The 18642-nt window shown below is 44.1% G+C and overlaps 3 protein-coding genes across 3 annotated transcripts; 1 reads left to right on the top strand and 2 right to left on the bottom strand.

The window, feature by feature from the left end:
- Nucleotides 1-2210: 2210 nt before the first annotated feature.
- On the top strand, nt 2211-2510 carry PtA15_8A610 (uncharacterized protein; the record flags this gene model as incomplete). The annotated part of the gene is made up of 2 exons (XM_053172058.1): nt 2211-2255; nt 2334-2510. The coding sequence occupies 2 exons, from the start codon at nt 2211-2213 to the stop codon at nt 2508-2510; spliced, it is 222 nt and encodes a 73-aa protein (XP_053023259.1).
- A 1604-nt stretch (nt 2511-4114) lies between these two features.
- On the bottom strand, nt 4115-5756 carry PtA15_8A609 (uncharacterized protein; the record flags this gene model as incomplete). The annotated part of the gene is made up of 3 exons (XM_053172056.1): nt 4115-4938; nt 5071-5200; nt 5277-5756. The coding sequence occupies 3 exons, from the start codon at nt 5754-5756 to the stop codon at nt 4115-4117; spliced, it is 1434 nt and encodes a 477-aa protein (XP_053023258.1).
- A 724-nt stretch (nt 5757-6480) lies between these two features.
- PtA15_8A608 (uncharacterized protein) lies at nt 6481-8560 on the bottom strand (the record flags this gene model as incomplete). The annotated part of the gene is made up of 5 exons (XM_053172055.1): nt 6481-7304; nt 7427-8017; nt 8092-8157; nt 8234-8287; nt 8395-8560. 5 exons carry the CDS (start codon nt 8558-8560, stop codon nt 6481-6483), a joined length of 1701 nt encoding a protein of 566 aa, XP_053023257.1.
- Nucleotides 8561-18642: the final 10082 nt, after the last annotated feature.

The raw sequence follows: 18642 nt of genomic DNA, 5'->3' as shown, positions 1-18642 counted from the left end.
AAAAAAAGTAAAAATAAAAAAATGAAAAATGTGGAAATTTTCTAATTTCTTGCAAATTTCTCAGAATGTTTATCACTGGTCAAACCAAGGAGGGAAAATTGGAGAGCACAGTAGGGCATGCAAAAAGAATGATAAAAAATGAAAATTTTTGAAACCGTTTTCAATGATTTTTATTGGATCAAATAAATTGAGTCAAATTAGCGGTGATTTGGGTGACAGTCCCTGAGTTCAATTTGAAATTGGTGGATAACCCATCCACCCAAAAAATCATTGAAAATGGGTTCAGAAATTTTCATTTTTTATCATTCTTTTTGTATGCCATACTTTGCTCTCCAATTCTCCCTCCTTGTGTGACCAGTAATGAACATTCTGAGAAATTTGCAAGAAATTAGAAAACAGACTTACTTTGTGCACTGCAAAAAACACTTCGCGCACTGCACATGAGTGCACAGATTTCCAAACACTTTGTGCACTGCGGGTAAAATACACAACTCTTTGGAGATTTTTTTTGACCAATCAATAGAAAGGCTTCCCATTGGCCTCTCTGAATTTTTTGGGAGTTTTTTGAAGCATTCTTCTATGTTAAATTTTTTTCTTAAAACCAAGAAGAAATGTAGGATTTGGGCGCCTAAAAAACAAGGTTCTCATAGCCCCAAAATTCCAAATCATCCAAGTTTATTAAATTCACAAAAACACAGCAAAAAAGATCTAAGTTTTGGTTTGCAGCCTCATGATGGCCACTGTTGAATGGATTACCCCCAAACACTTTCTGACATGGATAGAACCTATAGCTTGTGACAGTGCAACAAGCAAAAAAGGGCCAGCATTTTTTAAAATCAAGCAGGGGCTTATCCAAGCAAAGTAGGGGGCCTGCAGGGAGGGGCCAGGACAAAACCAGAACCCCTGGGGAACTTCCATTGCCCGGACCTCCCTTCTTTTTATATGCACAAGATCATTCACAATTTTCCCAAATCCCTTGTCCTGCGCCTCCTGTTGCCATAATCAAATGGTCCAACTGCATGTCTCCCGCTTGGCGCTCACGATTCAACACCTTGAATTTAGATGCAACTGCCCTGGCCTGGTGACTGGTCAACCTCCACCCCTGCCATTGCTCATGGATGCCAACGTCTCAGGAGGTCATACAAATTTCCATTGTTACCTTGCCATCCTTAAGCATCAATCACCTGCTAAGCTTCCAATTTCGTCCCGCTGTGCTTTACAAGCTGATTACTTTACACCTTGATTGTGCCAAACAAGACTCAACCTGCGCGTGGCCTCTCCAACGGTTGCTCTCCTCTTCCGCCACCCCCTTGCCATTACTGCTGTGCCACATTATGGGGCTCAAACCCTGCCGTCATCAAATATCAACACTCCATTGGATGCTTCACGTGATCCCTGCAAGGGCAGCGGTATAGGTTGCTATGACAACCGCCAATCGTGTTTCCGTGGGCCAGGGGCACCATTTGTGAATATCTGCCTAGAGTGATGATGTTTCAGAAGAAGGTTGTGTCAGTTTATTGTTTTTGAACAAGTACAAGAGGGTACATGTTTTACCTGTAATTTATTGATGAGGAAACAGAAATCCAAGAACTTGAATTGTTGCGGTGCCAGGCCAAAAAAATCACAACAAACCTGAAAAAAAGAGGTAGTTACCGGGTGAAACATTGAGTTGAACCGTGAATGAAAGGGGTATCAGTTGGCAAGAGCACCAGGATGCTGGATTCGCCGGAACAATGGGCTGATGGTGGTGCAAGAGCTTGGGTTGGATTGTTGTGGGGGAGGCTGGATTGGAGAAGGTCAGGAAACTCAAATCAAGCTCTCATGAGTTTTGTCACCCCGGTCCAGTCCTCCTACAATGGTGCGTTACTGCTTTCAAATCATAGTGGCAGCAACCAAAGTGCTGATACACAAGAGCTTGCTTGCTCTGCAGGTCGAGAAAATCTTCAAGTGCGTGAGCTCACATTTTGGCCGCTGGTTTCCCCAGCCCATGCATGACTCAAGCTGTCCCCACTCTCAATCCGACCCAATCTACCGACTTGAACTGCCCTTTAACTGCGCACAGTGTCTGTAGGTAAACCAGGATTGGGGCCGCCAAGCAAGACAAGAATTTTTGAAAGACACCGTCCCAACTGCGGCTTAGCGTTGGAATCCTCAACAGCAATCAAATTTATTTCCATTTGACATCTGGGCTTGGCTGGCAAATGGCGGGTATGAGGAACAGTCTCTGCAACCGCCACGACCGACCCAACGGCAAGGTTGGTCAACAATGGCCTATCTATGTAGTTCCGTTCCAAGTCTGCATCATCATCTCCAGTTGACCGGATGCAGCCCAGACGCTTGCCACGGCCGAGCGATTGGCCATCTTCCTTCACCAAACCGGGCTTATGGACAATGCTTTAATTGACAACAACAAGCATTGGATTGGATGGAAATTTGTTGACGCTGAACTGGTCGTATATCACATCCTCATCATCCTTGGCCATCAATGGCTAACTGTCCGTCAAGTCTAGATCCACCAGCTCCTCTTTGCTTCTTCCCTTGTGATGCACACCTACCCTTGCTACCTGCATTCCGCTCAAGCTAAGAGCAACTGCTATGGAGGAATAACATCCTTCACCACCAAAAGTGGTGAATCCTCTCACACCAAAATGTGGAAATGCTAAGTCCCTTCCATGCAGGAAATATTATAGTGCTGCACATGCGCCACATTGAGGATTATCATGTGGATTTAGTTAATTTTGGAGATGATGTAATCTGAATTAAGATGTTTGTGTAATTTACTAGAGCTGGCTAAAAACAAGTGGCCATCTCCTTGCAATGGGATTGAGTGGTAAGCTTTTTTGCTGGGTGTGACCTTTCTAACCAGTACTCAACAATTTGAGTTGACTTGAGGAAACATTATTGGCCTGATTTTGTACCTCAACCTTTTCTAATTTTATTTAATTTTTCCTTGGATTGGTCAAAGAAGAAAAAAAAAGAAAGTGATTAGCAAAGTGTGACAAACAAGAATTCAAACAAAGCAATGTAATACTGATGGTGACAGCTCTTTGGATTTTGGAATCCAAATGGTTTACATGGAAACTGTTGCTGGGCTACACCCCTTAACACTGCAGCGGTGCAGCCGCCTTGGCCTCTGGTGGTACATTTATTTCCCAATACACTGTTCAGCTTTCCCAATTAGTACATTTATTTCACTACATTTTAAATAACTCTCAGATGTGATTTTTTCAATAAACAGAGGCCTCTCTTGCCCCTTCTTGTTTTCTTTTTCCTCATGCTTGCACTAGTGAATAATAATTGAGAATATTGTTCAGCAACATCACTTCAAAAATTGTCCCCATCAAACATTGTCTTATAAAATTTGCCCCTTATCAAAATTGCCTCACATCTCACCTTGACTTGAAAATCTGGCTTATTAATTTAAGTTCAGGAATCTCCCAGAGTACCCATCACACCAAACTCTTTCAAAATACATTATATATCAAAATTACATATATTATAAGGTTTAAAAACAACAACAAGATTTAAATAGCTTAAATTCAGAAAGATTGCGCCACACTAAATTAATAGTGAATCTCCTAGAGTTTAATCACAGGAGGGCAGCCCTTCAAGCACCCCTGTAATCCGTCATTTTCCATGACATTTACATGTCCCCTCCAAGCTCTGCTTACGCCTTGTGTGAGAGTTCCACACTGGGCACCAAAGCTGAGCAGGAGCTGAGCTGGTAGCCAAAGCTGAGTATCAGCTGACCAGAAATGAGGATTAGTGGTGCCCAGCCAAAACTGAGGATCTCCTGTGGAAATTCTGAAAGGTAAGTAGATGGGGGGGAGATCTGGTTAGATGGTGTGTAGATGGTGGTTGGATGGCAGGTAGATGATGGGTAGCCCACTGGAGCTGGCATCATGTCACTTGTCATGAAGTGACTGTTTTTTCCTGGTGATTATAATATGAAAATAAAATGATCTATTCAATTAATCTTGAAATCAGGCTCAAATCCAAGAGAAAATATAATATTGAAGAATGATGAATTATGAAATGAAACATTCTAGGTATCAATGTCAAATGATTTTAGTGAGGAAGGAGTTCTACTAGAATTTTACTAATGTAATGGGAGTCACAGTTTGCACAGGACAGGGTCAAGGAATCTTGATTTGGTTAGATGTTTGGAGATTAAGGCAGCCAACTCCCGTGGATTCTCTTGAACAATTAAGTGACCAGATTGGTTCATTCTGACAAAGCCAAATTTACAGACAGCTTCTTCTGGCACAATTGATTCGGCTTGATTTCCAAGTACCAAGAAAAATCGAAATGGAAGATGATCGCTACCCAGTGAAACTGTCTGTTTTTCTGTTATGTTTTCGTTGAACAAATTCCAGAACCTGGAATATGCTTCAGAAACTCGACCGTGAGGCTGAGTGAAGACGGATGCTTCGTGAAGCTTGTTGCACTTCAACTTTACCAACTGACCAGATCCCAAGGCATCTTCAACGTATTTTTTCAAGACTAGAGGATCCCAACGACCAAAATAGATTGTATTTTTCTGAAATTTTTCCAAGGCCACCGCTCGACTCTCCCATTCATTTTTCCGGGCCGCGGCAAAAGTGGCGAGTCCAACCGCGGTCTCAATTTCTTCATCATGTTTTGGTCTAACAGCTGGGTCAACCAGTATAACCTCAGCAAATAGTTCTGGAATTGATGTAGCTGCCAACATGGACGCGCAGCCACCCAAGGAGTGTCCAAGGAGCCCCAGTCTTCGATGACGCCAACGGACTGGGCCATAGGAATGCAACGGAGGCGACTTGTCAAGCCGGAAGAGTTGTGGACACGGGCAGTCAAGAGGCGGTAAAACCATAGGCAGACTAGACTCAGATGAATTTTGATCAGGTAAGTATGATAGCACGAAGTTCAGTAAATCGCGAGCGTTATCCGCCCAATCAACTATGTGTACCGGACAAACAGAAAATTGAGAATCAGCATTGCAAATCTTCTAAAACGCATTATTTTTTTCCACTTTGTTTGGTTGGTCGAAGGCTGCACATCTATATTGTGAGTTCCTTTAATGAAGCTTACAATTCAAACCAAGAGTACGAAGATTCAGAATGGCACTGTCACCATGATTAGCGCAATCAAGCGCCCAGATTTCTTTGATTTTTCGACCCCCTGGAGATAGGAGTAGATGAGCCAACATCGGCTCCCAAGTCTAAGCAGATTTAAGCACATTGCTTCAGTTGTGGGTTCAACTTCTGAGTAAAACGAAAATGGGTTCCAGACTTTACCTCCTTGTGGAATCCGTTTGCATGACTTAATACCAGAGTGATGGGCTCTCCATCACTCACATTATTTTGGCGAGTTTTCACTGAATGGTTGAAATATCGAGCGGCTGCGATGAATAACTGGGGCTCGTTAGTGGCCGCACCCAATTCAGTCTCGACCCTTCGTTCGGCGTTTACGTTTCGAGCTCTAATGTCTTCTGCAATTCTCGCAGCATCCTGTGAGCGTGGGTTTGTGGGAGGAACAGCCTCATAAACGGCTGATCCAGCAATAGAACGAGGGTAGGCCGCAGGGAAAACATGGATCGAGCGAGTCCAGCAAGCAAGTTTAGGGTCCGAAGAGATATCGATGAAAGGTTGATTAGCTGGTTTCTCAATCTGAGCCAATGTCGAGGCGGGTGGTGCCGCTTGAATAGTGGGAGCCAGTGGAAGTAGGCTTATTACATTAGGTCGATGAGGGAGCCGAGACTGCAATCGTGTGCTCATGTTGAATTTAAGATCAGACTGACTGCACCACTTGGTGATAGGACTCGAGACCGCGGAAGCACAAGGGATTAAATAGATAATCAGAGTGACTCCACTTCACTGCGACTGCTTCCTGCTGCAGGCTGCTACGTGGACGAACTTGGCACAATTACCTCCGAGGAGATCGCGTCGCAACCACCTCGAAGAAGTCCGAGGGGAGGCCTTGCGCACAGTGCGGCATGTCTGCAAACCTGACACAAGTCCCTCCGACTGCGAGGAGATGGCGTAGTAAACTTTATAAACTTTTAAGGGATGAACTTTGTCCCGAACATAACAAGGTCTCTCCGGCTCAGTAGGGGTGAAACTTGAGGGCGCCAGTTTTGAAAAAGTGTGTGCCGATCGGCGCCTACAAGACCCCCTCCCCCGCCCTCCAACACTAGCCAAATGTTTCAAGCTTGATGCTGGTGTTTCTCAGTCCAGGAAGCCCTCAGGGAGGGCTAGGAGCTACTAGTGTGCGTGGCGGAAAAGCGCTCACGCTACAAGAGGGTGTATCCTGTAGAGACCTCAGGGAACTGTTTGCAGAAGACAGATGATGTTGTTTCTACATAAGCAAAGGATATAAAAGCTATTACAACTGGGAGCTGAGTTGTGGGACAGAATACGTATTCAATCTGACAAGAGAGGAACAAGTGAAAGGGGAAAAAGGAGTGACAGGGAAGCAGAGAAGATGGTGAAATTCCAACAGTTAGACAAGTTTGTCTGTATTCTCAGGATGGAGAAGAATGCCACGCAGTACAATGAGCCGGTCACGTGCATCGAATATTTTTGTGGAAGCTTCGAGACGTTTCAGAATGTTAAGAATAATTGGTTGAAATAGGGGAAGCTGAGGAGACTGGTTAAGATTCGTTCTGATTGCGATTTCATTCGGCAAGAGCTGCTCGCTGTTGTTGATGTCCATCAAGTAAATTATTGGGATATTTTCGTCGATTTCATAGATCGAGCCTACAAGTTCTTTCAAGGTCTGGCCATACTCGAAGTAGACTAATTTGATTGCATCCGAAAATAATGTGATTGCTTCATCAAGCTTTTGGAACTCTGAAGCATCAAACTTGCTCCATCCAAGAGCTGCAATCGCCCCCTCCCCCTGGTCCGCCCGTGTTGTGTGATATCGTCCCAAGAATCGTACCATACCGTGTAAAGTCTTCAAGGACAAGATCTGAGTGAGCGGAGGCGATCTGCGGTTCTCCCCGAATGGGCTGATGCGGCCGATCTGTCTCACCAGGCTCGGCAACAAGCTCGGAGTGATCGGAGCCGAATCGTTGATATTCCTGGACAGCTTGGTGATGCGGCCAATCTGTTTCACCAGGCTCGACGACAAGGTTCTGATCAACGGCTGATACAGGTCTTCACCCACATAGTTCAACAGGGTAGGCTTTGTGAGTCGCATGAATTCCGTTCGAAATTCAGGCCCACTCCGGGATCCCACCGCTTTGAAGAAAGGATCGAACGCATCTATCTGGCTTACTATCTGTAAGCGCTCTAGCTGGTGCCAGTCGGAATGTTTGAAGTCTAATATCAAAACAAAAAAGGAAACCAACTTGTTTGGAGTCACTGTCAGGCTCCATTGCAATGCTTCGTGGCACAGTCCAACTTCTGCCGGGGATTCAGGAATGTGAGGAATGTGAACTGACGTTGGAAGAGCTCTTTGAGTTCTGCAGTGAAAGGGCTTTCTTGAAGGGCTTTCTTGAAGTCGGTGATCAAATAAGCATTAGGGGCGTTGATGTTATCTCTCAGCCCTGGAAACCTGCGCGCAAGGTAGTTGAATATGATTTGAACACCTTTTCCCTTGTTCAATAGATTTTCGAACCACTTTGTAGAAGCAACGTTGTGCCTTTCAAAGATGATAAGAAATTGGACAAGGACGCCGTTCAAATGGATACGTGCCAGTTTCGTGCGGAGAGCGTCCTGTCCACATGTGGTTGCTGGTGTCTGCAAGATTTTCGCGAGCACTTCGGTTGTCTTCAAGAAATTTGAGGCTGCCAGGTCACCATCCTCAGCGTTTCCGAGAAGACCAGTCCCCGCCGATTCTTTGAGGTCCGGTGGCTGTTTAATGACGTTATTTTGAACTTTCTCCATAAGAATTTTGACGAGCCCCCTGAGATCAGAGATACTATCATGAAGAGCGTTTGCATCTTCTGGCCGATTGAATCCAATGAATTGACGCTCTGAAGACACTTGTATAGGATCCAACACTCCGCTTTGCAGGTCTCCTAAAAACAGTGCTGATGCGATGCAATCAAAAAAAAAAAAGTTAGTTGGATTGACTGCGACACGTCTAGCTTGGAATCTTCCTTACTTGCTTTTGACGCTTGGTGATTATGAATTTGACATCCATTGAAGCCATCGCGTTCGATGCGTATGGCTAACATATGGTCCATTTCTATCATGAGTTTGTATCTTCTACAATTTTACGTGGTTTAAAATTGCGATAGACTCACCACGACTCAATTCATTCAATGGCGCACAACTCCAAGTGTTTTGGAATACCTCCGCTGCGGAAGGCAAAATGGTATTGGATGAGTTAACAAGAAGCTTGCAGGTAGCTGCTGTTGTTGATGGTCAAAGTAAAAGTATCGGCCACTCTTGATCGGCCACTTACACTCTACTTTCTTCGCCAGCGCAGGAAAATTATCGTGATGGGTTTCCAGGATGTCTCCAAGCGTCGTAAGACCGGAACATTGACCAATGATCAATCCCAACAGAACTAAGATTAATGTGTTGAAAGTGCGGTAGGCGGAAACCGTTGAATTTATTGCAGTGCGCATGTTGTTGGTCGAACTAGGGCCTCAAGTGCAAAAGTTAATTAATATCGTTTGGAAAAGGGGACGCAAGCGGGAAAACTACACAAACTAGTCTGCCTGAGTGCATTGTGCCTTAACATCAGGGGTATAAATACAAACTCAAAACTCGAGTTTCGAACTCCGGCTGTAAGAACATCAGCTGTCCCAGAAACTGAAATCTTCCGGTTTCTGGTGCCGGAACCGCCGGGTACACATGCCTACAGTATACATGCCCTTTCTAAGGCTCCACACTTTTCTGACACACTTTGCTCCTGATGAGCGAGAGCGGGCTGAGAGCTGAGGACAGCGGGCACGCTGCGGGCGGTGTTCGAGGGTTGGGGAAGGATAATCCATTGCATCATACTGGGAGAACAAGAAGAAGAAACAGAAGAGGGAGACAAGAGAAAAGATGAGAAAAGAGAGACAAACCTGAGGACAGCGGGCACGGAATTGGAAGTTTGAAATTTTTTATTGTGTTTTATCATTTTTGTATCGGTAAATCAAGTCGCGCTTGTTTTACATATTTTTAATAGTACAAGGAAAATAATCAATATGTTCTTTTTCAATAGCATCAATTTAAAGAAATATTTTTTAGTTTGTTTTGGTAGTTTTATGAATAAGTCAAGAAAAAATGTTTTGAGCCAGTCTAAGAAACCCAGCGTTCAAGATATAACCCGCTCGACTAGCTTTAGTGAGTTATTCCTTAAGTGAACACCGGGGTCATAAAAAATGCTGAATAGATTTCTTTGTAAACATTTGATGTTCTTCATTATCTGCCCGGTTAGGAGTCGATCCAGTAAATGGCCTTATTAAATTGGCACTAAGGTCCTTCCTGTTATCCCAGCCTCTTCTGTGATCAATCCTAGCTAAGGGAACAGATATTCTCCTGCCTTTGGTTCCTTGGAAAGAAAGTGTTTCACCGGTTTTGTGGTACTCCAAAGTGCAGTTGTAGTCAAAAAGAAAAGGTCGTCCTAGAATACAGTCCTGTGCTTTTGGTGAAACAAAAAGATGGGCTGGTCTGGAAAATCAGCCAATTCCTACTGGACAGTTTTTGGCTACACCGGTTATATCACACCTAGCTCTGCCGACTCCTTTCATGGGTATGTTAACTGATACTATTTCTAGGTCCAAGTCATCTGCTACAGTTTGAGGCATGACATTCACCATGGAGCCAGAATCAACCATAAAGTCAACATTAGCTCCCCCAATTTTGGCTGTTACGTATCCTAAGGCGCAGCTATAGTAGCAAGGGTCTGATGGATCTTCTTCTTGCGGAGGGTTGGCCATTGCTGCCGCAACCTTGGTAGTTTCTGTAGCCATGTAAGTTGTGGTATTCTTTCCTTGGAGACGTCCTTGTAACTTAGCAATGATCTGCTCTGTATAGGATGGCAAAATAGCTGTAAGTTGAGAAAATGTTGTTGGGATTTTGACATGATCTAAATCATGTAGCAAGGCGTTTTCCGGTGAATCCTTCTGGGTAACGGGTGGAGTGTGGGCTTGGCTCCACACTTTCTCTGGCGCTCTTCTTGGAGTTTCCTTTTGAGTAAGGTCGGCTATCTTGTCTTCTTGATCCACAACCATATTGTCTTTTTTGGGTTCCTGGATCCAGACATTACGACAACCTTTCTGGGCCTCAGATCAAGTAATTGCGTGAGTTTTTAGGTAGTTCTTGGCTCCAAGTTTAGGCAATGGTCTGCGCTGAAGTTTGCACAACTGGACCATTCCCTGTTGAGGCATTTCCAGATTGTCTTGATTCCGCCAGATTCCTTATTGCGTCTTGCATTTGAGGGTCCGCCAAAGCTGTCGCCACTACCGATTGTATAGGTCTAGAAGATACCCAAGGTATTTGTTGTCCTTCTGGCAAGAAGTAATCCTTGCCCCTGCAAATCACTAATCCTTGGCATTCATCCTTAGCTAGATCAGGGCATTTAAAGGTTGTATGCCCATCCCGTAGACAATAGTAGCAAATCTTGCTTTCATATAATGGAGTTGCTGGTCAAGTATTTCCGTGGGCAAATTCAGGTTTGTTGGAAGATCCAGGTTGATTGTAGGAGACAGGTAGAACACTTCTCAATTGTTGTTTAAGAGCAGCAAGTTCTTGCATCACTTCATCCATTTTGTTATCAACCACCTTGGCTGTGGGTGCTTCAGCAACCATTTTGTCTTGTTGTTGACTATTGCCTTTCTTTGCATCTAGAGATTTCTGCATTACTTGGTTTGATTTGGAAAAGCTTGAGAATTTAACATAGCCTTTATTGATTTGGATTTCGGTTTCTGCCGCTGCCACAAGATCATCCCATTTGGGTGCCTTGTTGCTTCCGTCCTTGGATTTTGGAAGTTGTCCTTTGTTGACTAGGGTTCATTTAATGCTTCTTTGACTTTTGTTTGAAAAGGCACTTAAGAATAACAGGGCCACATCCTTCTCCTTGCTAATATGATCATTCTTGACAAGGTACTTGAGGATTGAGGTGAATTTTCCAAGGTAAGATTTGAAGTCTTGGCAGTTTGTAATCCCGCTCTTGGCTTGTTGTTTTGCCAATTTGATTAGGTCGTCGGTGGTGTACATAATGGTATCATCTAAGTCACCCCACATTTTGACCATTTCTTTTTGTAATATTTTCCAGTTGCAGTCGTTGTATCCGTCCATCTCCTCAAGTTTGCTCTTGAGTTCCTCCGTCCGCACAAATCGTCCAATCTGAAGTGCCTTATCGTAATCTGTTGCTTGGAAAGCGTTGGCCATTCTTTTGAAAGATTTTAAGAAATTCATGAGTTGGTTGCCATCATAGAAGAGACCAGGTTCCTTAATAATGACCGGTTTGACTTGTTGGACTGCTGGTGGTTGGTAGTACTGCGGATAAAAAGCTTGTGGATGCTGAATAGGTGGTTGTTGAACCGGTGGGGGTGGAATCGGCTGTTGTCGTTGTTGAAATTGAGGTTGATACATAGCTTCTTGAATATTTTCCGTGTTGTGGATTCTGTACCCGGATATAGGTTGACGTGGAGTATTGTTACATTGTGGTAAGTTAGTGTTTTGAGGAGTTTTGTCTGAATCTGACAATTCATCTTCATATTGGTCTCTGAGTTGAAGGTCAATTCCCTTTCCTTTGTCTTTTCTGGGTGGTGCAGGTGGATTTGTCGTATCCGTTGTGGTAAGCCAATCCTGATCTACCCAGAAAACCAGCAACCATCAATCACAAGGCTGTCACACCTCAAGCCTAAATCCCATACCTCTGGCCCCCTTATCAGCAAAGCCCAAGGCCCTCAACATCCCCACTCAAAGGTCATACCCTGGATAATAGTATTTCCTACTCCCACACTCCCCCTCTCTTGGATAAACCCTCTCCCTAGTCTCAAACATTTACCCAGATCACATTTTACCCCCTTCTTCTAGTGTTTCCTTAGAACCATGTGCTCAAAGATTTATAAGCACCCTTGAAACCCTTCACCCTCCAAACCCAACATGATACACATTATACTAGGCATAGCCCCCAAACCCCACCTAGATCATTTCTTCCTGGAACACTGCCTGAAACACTTCCTGAAACACCTAACTCATCCTATCTTCAATCCCTAGATGACTTCTTCCTGGAACACTGCCTGAAACACTTCCTGAAACGCCTAACTACTCCTATCTTAGATCATAGAATATTCTACCCCTGTTATCTCTCACATATCCCCTCCTCCAACTAGGAAGATTGCACCATAGCCCCCAGAAGATGGCATCATCCCCACCCACTATTACACCATCAAGTGACTCCTTGACCCACTACTCTGACCACATGGCTGTTTTATCCTATAGAAGTAGAATGTTCTATGCTTCCCTTCAGGTTATCCTTGTTTTCTCATGGCTCCTCCTTCTTGTGTATATAAACTGGGTTGTTTTCCTCTTCATTTGTTCCCAATCAGATCCTGTCAAAGTAATTCAGATCACTGGTCACCTATCATTAGGCTTGCTTATGCCAATAAATCAGATTGGACAAGCTTGTTATCTGTGTACAAAATATTAGATTAGTAGAAAAGTAACCCTCAAGACATACCTCAAGAATTCTCTATAGCCACACCTTTCAATAAGAGTCCACACTCTTATATCTTTTTCTTGTTCCCAGAGAGGCAGCCCATTAAAGCACCATTCCCTCTCCAGCTCTATTCATCCCAAGAGTAGTTCCACACTGTATTCCAATTCAAGGCTGAAGTTCCGGGTGCAGGTCTGTTCCTAAAAGGGGTTGATGGAGGAGCAAATCCATTTTCCAAATCTGGTGCACTGAACGGTAAACTCATGTTGTCTTGGTGATTCCTAGTTTTGTAATATCACAATCTGTTGATAACTGTTTTTACTGTGCTCTGAAAAAGAAACAATAATATCTGGTCTCTGGTTTCTTTACCAGGGAAAATTGGGGGGTATTTATTATATTTCAATATCAAAAATTACTTAACAATCTGGGAAGTACTGTTCAACAGTCTACCAATTTATCCAAATTCCTAGGGTTGTTCTGCCCGTCTTTTGGTTTAATAAATAAGGCTGCTCCTTCTAGTAGTTCCAAAGTTCTCTTCAACAGATTCCTAAGTCCTTTCTGCCCGTCTCCTGGTTTGATAAGTTATGCTGCTTCTTCAAGATCCTTGTCTCAGAGTAGCTGTAACATTTCTTTTCAGAGGTACGTAATTTGTTTTGTAAGATGGTTTCTATTATTTGACTAGTTTTCCAACAGAATAACTGAATATGCCGTTGAGTTTGTAGATTTTGTTGATGAATTTGATCCTTTTGCAGCTAGAAGTCGTTTTCCTTTGACGTTAGTTCAAGTTGTTGAAATTGGTAATACAGTGTCGATTGAAAAAAAGGTTATCCTATCATGTTGGGGACTCCTTTGTAAGACTCAAAAGTGGTTGTGAAACTGTTTTGCTGAATGGAGAAGGGGATGAAGGAGGTGCAAGCTCTGCCCTTCTATACTACCAGCTACAAGACCCACCAAGGTAAGTGTGGCAAGTTTTAATAAGTGATAGGAGTGGTTAGCTCAAGATAAGTTTCTTGTGACACAGTATAAAAAGGTTTTTATTCAGTATGTAAGGTTTGTTATATGTAAGCAAGAGGGTTGAGTGGATACGTAAGTGTTTTGGGTGATGGGTGAGTATAAAACTTGATGAGTAATAAACTGTGCAACTACAAATGGGGGGGGGGGGGGGGGGAGAGAGCTCCTTACATAGGCAAATGTGAGGGATTTTGGCTCCAGGGCAGCCCCTGAGTGAGGTATTTTAGCTGGCCTGGGCTGTACAACATGAGGGAGTTAAGAGGGAGTGGCTGTGTATAATTTATGCAAGGGGTGCATACATGAGGAGGGGATGTGCTAGATTATGTCATAGTTCATGCAAGGGGTGCATAAGCTGTGCGGGGAATGATCAGGTGATGTAATAAGGCCAAACAAATTGGAGTTAGAAGGAACTGAAATGTGGGCAACCATTCAGTTGTGGGGGCACAGCCTGCAGGGGCAGTGCTGCATGATGTCACGTACATACAGTCAAAACCGTCTAAGGGCATACCCCTTGGGAGAGCACCTTTTATATGCCCTTAGACAGACTATGCCTATCTAGAAAAACCTCCATAAGGGCATACATATGCCGTTAGAAAAAACTGTCTATGGGCATACATTTATGCCCTTAGACAGGTTTTTTTCAACAAAACAAATGAGCAGTATATATTCATTTTTTGGTAAGAAGCAGCTTGTATGTTGGCTTTGTGTAGACAGAAGTGATGAAATTTATGATAAGAAACAAGCTAGTCTGAAAAAATCATTCATTCTACATGATTGATAACTGTGAGGTCATCTGGAAGAGCTGTTATGAATCAAACTGAAGTAATTGCAAATATTAGATGATGAAAAACAATGAAAAGAGATAGAAGATAGAAAAGAAACAAAAAGGTACCTGAAGGCAAACACGACAAAGAAGAGCACGACAAAGAAGAACAATGAACAAAAGAGAGAGGAAGAAAGAGCAGACTGGAAATAACAATGTCAATCAGGGGCACTTTGAGAGAAGAAGAGAAATCACAACATACGACCAAAGAAAGAGAATCGAGTGAGGGAGAGATTTGGCGAGCTTGAGAGGGCTTTGAGAATTTTGAAGACAAATTTGATGAGTGTCTTCTGGAGGAACAGGATAGTCAGAGAGTTTTATGGAGACTATTGAATCGAAGTTGATGGTTAGAGATTTATCAAGTGAGTTCCCCGGAGGAAAGAGAGCGGAAAGAACAAGCAGTCAAGTATAAATGTGTCAAAGGAAGTCGGAGTTTGCAGGTGAGAGAAGATGAGCGGATTGACTGAGTGGGACCGGGAGAGACAGATTGGTGAGACTGAGCGAGACCAATTGAGAGAAGATGAGCCAATAATATTTGAAGGACTAGAGGAAAACCAAGAGGGAAGAGCGTTGAGTGACATCCGTGTGACAGATTGGTTACAGGATGTGATCTCAGGTTGAGGCGCGACCTTGACTCTCAACACCCCCCCTTTCCTCTAGTCGTAAAAGTCCAATTGAAGAGAGAGACTTCACAAGTGCAGGTCAAGGAACCGATTTGGTGATAAAATCAGCAAGCATTTCAACTGTCGGAGTGTATTGAAGGATGATTTTCGAAGCCTTGATGACATCGCGGATGAAATGAAGTTGAATCTCAACGTGTTTCATCTTCTTTGAGTTTGTGTTGGCTTCAAAGTTGGCAACAGCAATGCATCCCTGGTTGTCTTCATGAACAACGGTTGGTTTGTCAGTATCCGAGAGATGAAACTTGATGCAAAGTTGTCGGAGCCAGAGGAGTTCGCATGAGAAGTCGGTGAGTGCTTGATACTCGGCTTCACATGAGGAAAGAGACACGACCGGTTGTTTCTTGGTTTGCCAACAAACCAGGTGAGTGTTGACCAAGGCAAGAAAGCCAGTGACCAATCTTTGGGTGACTGGACAGTTTCCCCAGTTGGCGTTGGTGAAACCACGCAGAGGAGAGGGAGAGTGGCAAGTGTATACTAAGCCGTAGTCCGGTGTTCCGCTGAGATATCGAAGCACATGCTTGAAGGCATTCCAGTGATGGATACCTGGGGATTCCAGGAATTGAGACAGGTGACTCACGACATACGCAATGTCGGGTTGAGTTGCGGTACTGAGATAGCTGAGTGCTCCAATAGCGCTTCGATAACTTTCCCCAAGAGCAAGGAATTCATCAGTCTCTTCTTGGGAGGCTTTGTCAAGGTGAGAGTTGGGAACAAGAGGATTCACGGTAGGTCTACAGGATTTCATCCCATAAAGATTGAGAACAGAATTGACATAGTGTTGTTGAGTCAGAACGATGGCATTTTGTTGATGAAGGATCTTGATTCCAAGTAGAAGATCTGCCTTGCCGAGGTCCTTCATGTTGAACTCCTCCTTGATTGCAATCTTGAAGGACTCGACCTTGGGGCCAAAGACAGCAATGTCGTCCACGTGGATGAAGAGATAGATGGGATCGGGCAAAAGTCGATAAAATACACACGGGTCGGAGACAGCGCAGGAAAATCCAGTGCTGATAAGCCAAGTTGACAGGCAATTATACCATGCCAATGGGGCTTGTTTAAGGCCGTAAATGGCTTTGTGGAGTTTTAGGCAGTGAGTCTTTTTATTGGCAGTGATACCCTGAGGAATTGAGAGATAAACCGATTCTTCCAAGTTGGCATTCAGGAAGGCAGTCTTCACATCAAGCTGCTGAATGTCCCAGTTCATTGCTGCTGCGAACAATATGAGTACCCAGAGTGAGTTCAGACGACCGGTGGGAGCAAAGGTTTTTGAGAAGTCAATGCCATAAGTTTGAGAAAAACCTTGTGCACATAAGCGAGCTTTGAATTCGATTGAGCTTGATCCATCCTTTTTCTTTCGAAACACCCAAGTGGTACCGACGAGCTTAACGCCAGGAATGATTTTTACAACCGACCATACTTTGAGAGTTTCCATGGCATTGAGTTCCTTTTTGATTGCAGCGATCCATTGCTGAGCTTTGTGGCAGTTGATGGCTTGGTGGAAATGTTTTGGGATTCCATTAGTCGCATCCATGATGAATGCTTGTGGTCGTCGAGGATGGTGAAGAATATTTTCAGAGGTGACATCGCCACAAATAATATTGGATTTTTGAGCTGGTGCCGGTTCAGGAATGAGATCTTTGAGCGAGGAGGTGTCGGAAGCTTCAGAGGAATTTTTGTCTGATGATTCAGGGTGAGAGCTTTCAGGATCGTCTTCTTCAGGTCGAGAGGAAGGTTCTTCTGAACAGTCGTGAAATTCTTCATCATCTTGGATAGGGTCAAAGATTGGTGCCGACGTTGTGGTGCACCAAATGGTACAGGTGGTGATTCAGATCAAATCAGCAGCGCGCAGAGTGTATCCAGTCCTCAAGATAGTCAGCTTTCATCCCCCAGTCTCAAGAACTCAGTCCTCAAGATCCTCAAGGCGTTTCAGGATCTCCTCCCCCCTCTTTCCCTTCTTTTTGTCTGTTTTGTCTCTTCCTTTTCTTTCTTGTCTTGTCTTTTCTTTTTTTCTTATATGCGCGCTTTTGGATAGAGATGCATGTGGTGGGTTGGTGTGCTGTTTTGTGTTTTCTTTGGTTGTGTTCTGTTCTCTTTTCCTTCTTGTTGTTGCGCGCGCAGAGGCACGCAGGTGTATGATGACCTGTCCACAACATGTCACAGTCCCCAGAGTCTGAGTTCAGCTCGAACTCAGATGATGGGGCGGCATGGACTTTGTCTGAACCCTTTTCTTTTGGTTTTTCAGATCATCCATCCAGAATCTTAATCTTATTGATCCTTCTCTGAGTCCGCGTGTCTTCTGAGTTCAAACTCTCAGCACCTTGAGTCACATTTCCCCGAATCCCTTCTTTAGATCACATCCTCCGGCCCTCTTTGCCAGACTCCTTTCCTCTTCAGATCCTCAACAACAAACTACCGCCGACGGGAATCTACACCTCGTCGTCTCTCAACAAATCCCCCTCCAACTTCCGCTATCCTCGATTCCTCATATCTTTTCCGGACCACCGCGAAGGCAGCGCACAGCGTAACTCTCCCTTCCAGTAACTGCCGACGGCCCAGCACCGGTCGGAGTTCCACAACGTGACAAGGGATCATTGGGAGTCTCAAGAGAACGTTTGTGCGAAGAGAGCGTCGGAAAAGTGAACTCGTTGAATAACGCATGCCTGGTGCGAATGAGTTTCCCGTCACTAATCCTGATGACCCTGTAAACAGAACCGTTGTTTTCAAATCCAACGAGGATGCCAAGTTCACCGGTGCTTGAGAGCTTCCAGGACCTTTGGTGCTTTGGAACAGCAATAGTGACTTGACAACCAAAGGTCTTCACTCGTCGTAGTGGAGCATTGGAGTTCGTCCATAGCTCGTATGGAGATTTATTTGACCGGGACTGAGTGGGAAGTAGGTTTGAAAGAAAGGTTGCGGTATTCACGGCTTCTCCCCAGTACGACTTTGGTAAATTGCTGGTGTATAAGAGACACCTCGCCTTGTCGAGGATAGTTCTGTTGGCTCTTTCAGCAAAACCATCAAGTTCAGGAGTGTAAGGTGGAGCAAAGAGATGCGAGATTCCTTTTTCCGAAGTGAAATCCTCGAAGGCCTGGTTGAGAACTCCCCTCCATTGTCAGAAACAATCTCCTTCACGCGTTGTTCTTGGATGTTTTCAACGGAGGCAATGAGAGCCTTAAGAGAATCGAGAGCCTCAGATTTTGTTTGGCAGGAGTCGTTCGAATTCGATGAGGATAATCGCATGATTTTCAAAAGTCGATTACTCGGATGACCAAGTCGATAATGCCATATGTTGGAAGCAGTAGTGGCTTGGGTGAGAAGAGAGGTTGGGACCGAGTATTGAGAGTGAAGTAATCCATTGATGATTTTTCCGGTGAAGATAATTTGATTTCCATCGGAAACTGAGAAAGATCCAGCTTGTTTTTGGATGACAAGGGTCCCAGGAAAGAGAAGACCAAGAGAAATCAATTGTTGAGAAATTGATGGAACAAAGAGGCAATCGGAGAGTTCCAAGAGTTTTCCATTGGTAAAAATCTTGGC

Source organism: Puccinia triticina, chromosome 8A (assembly GCF_026914185.1).
Source record: "Puccinia triticina chromosome 8A, complete sequence".
Lineage (NCBI taxonomy): Eukaryota > Fungi > Basidiomycota > Pucciniomycetes > Pucciniales > Pucciniaceae > Puccinia > Puccinia triticina.
The sequence above is the reverse complement of the archived record's forward strand: the minus strand, read 5'-3'. Positions and strand labels throughout refer to the sequence as shown.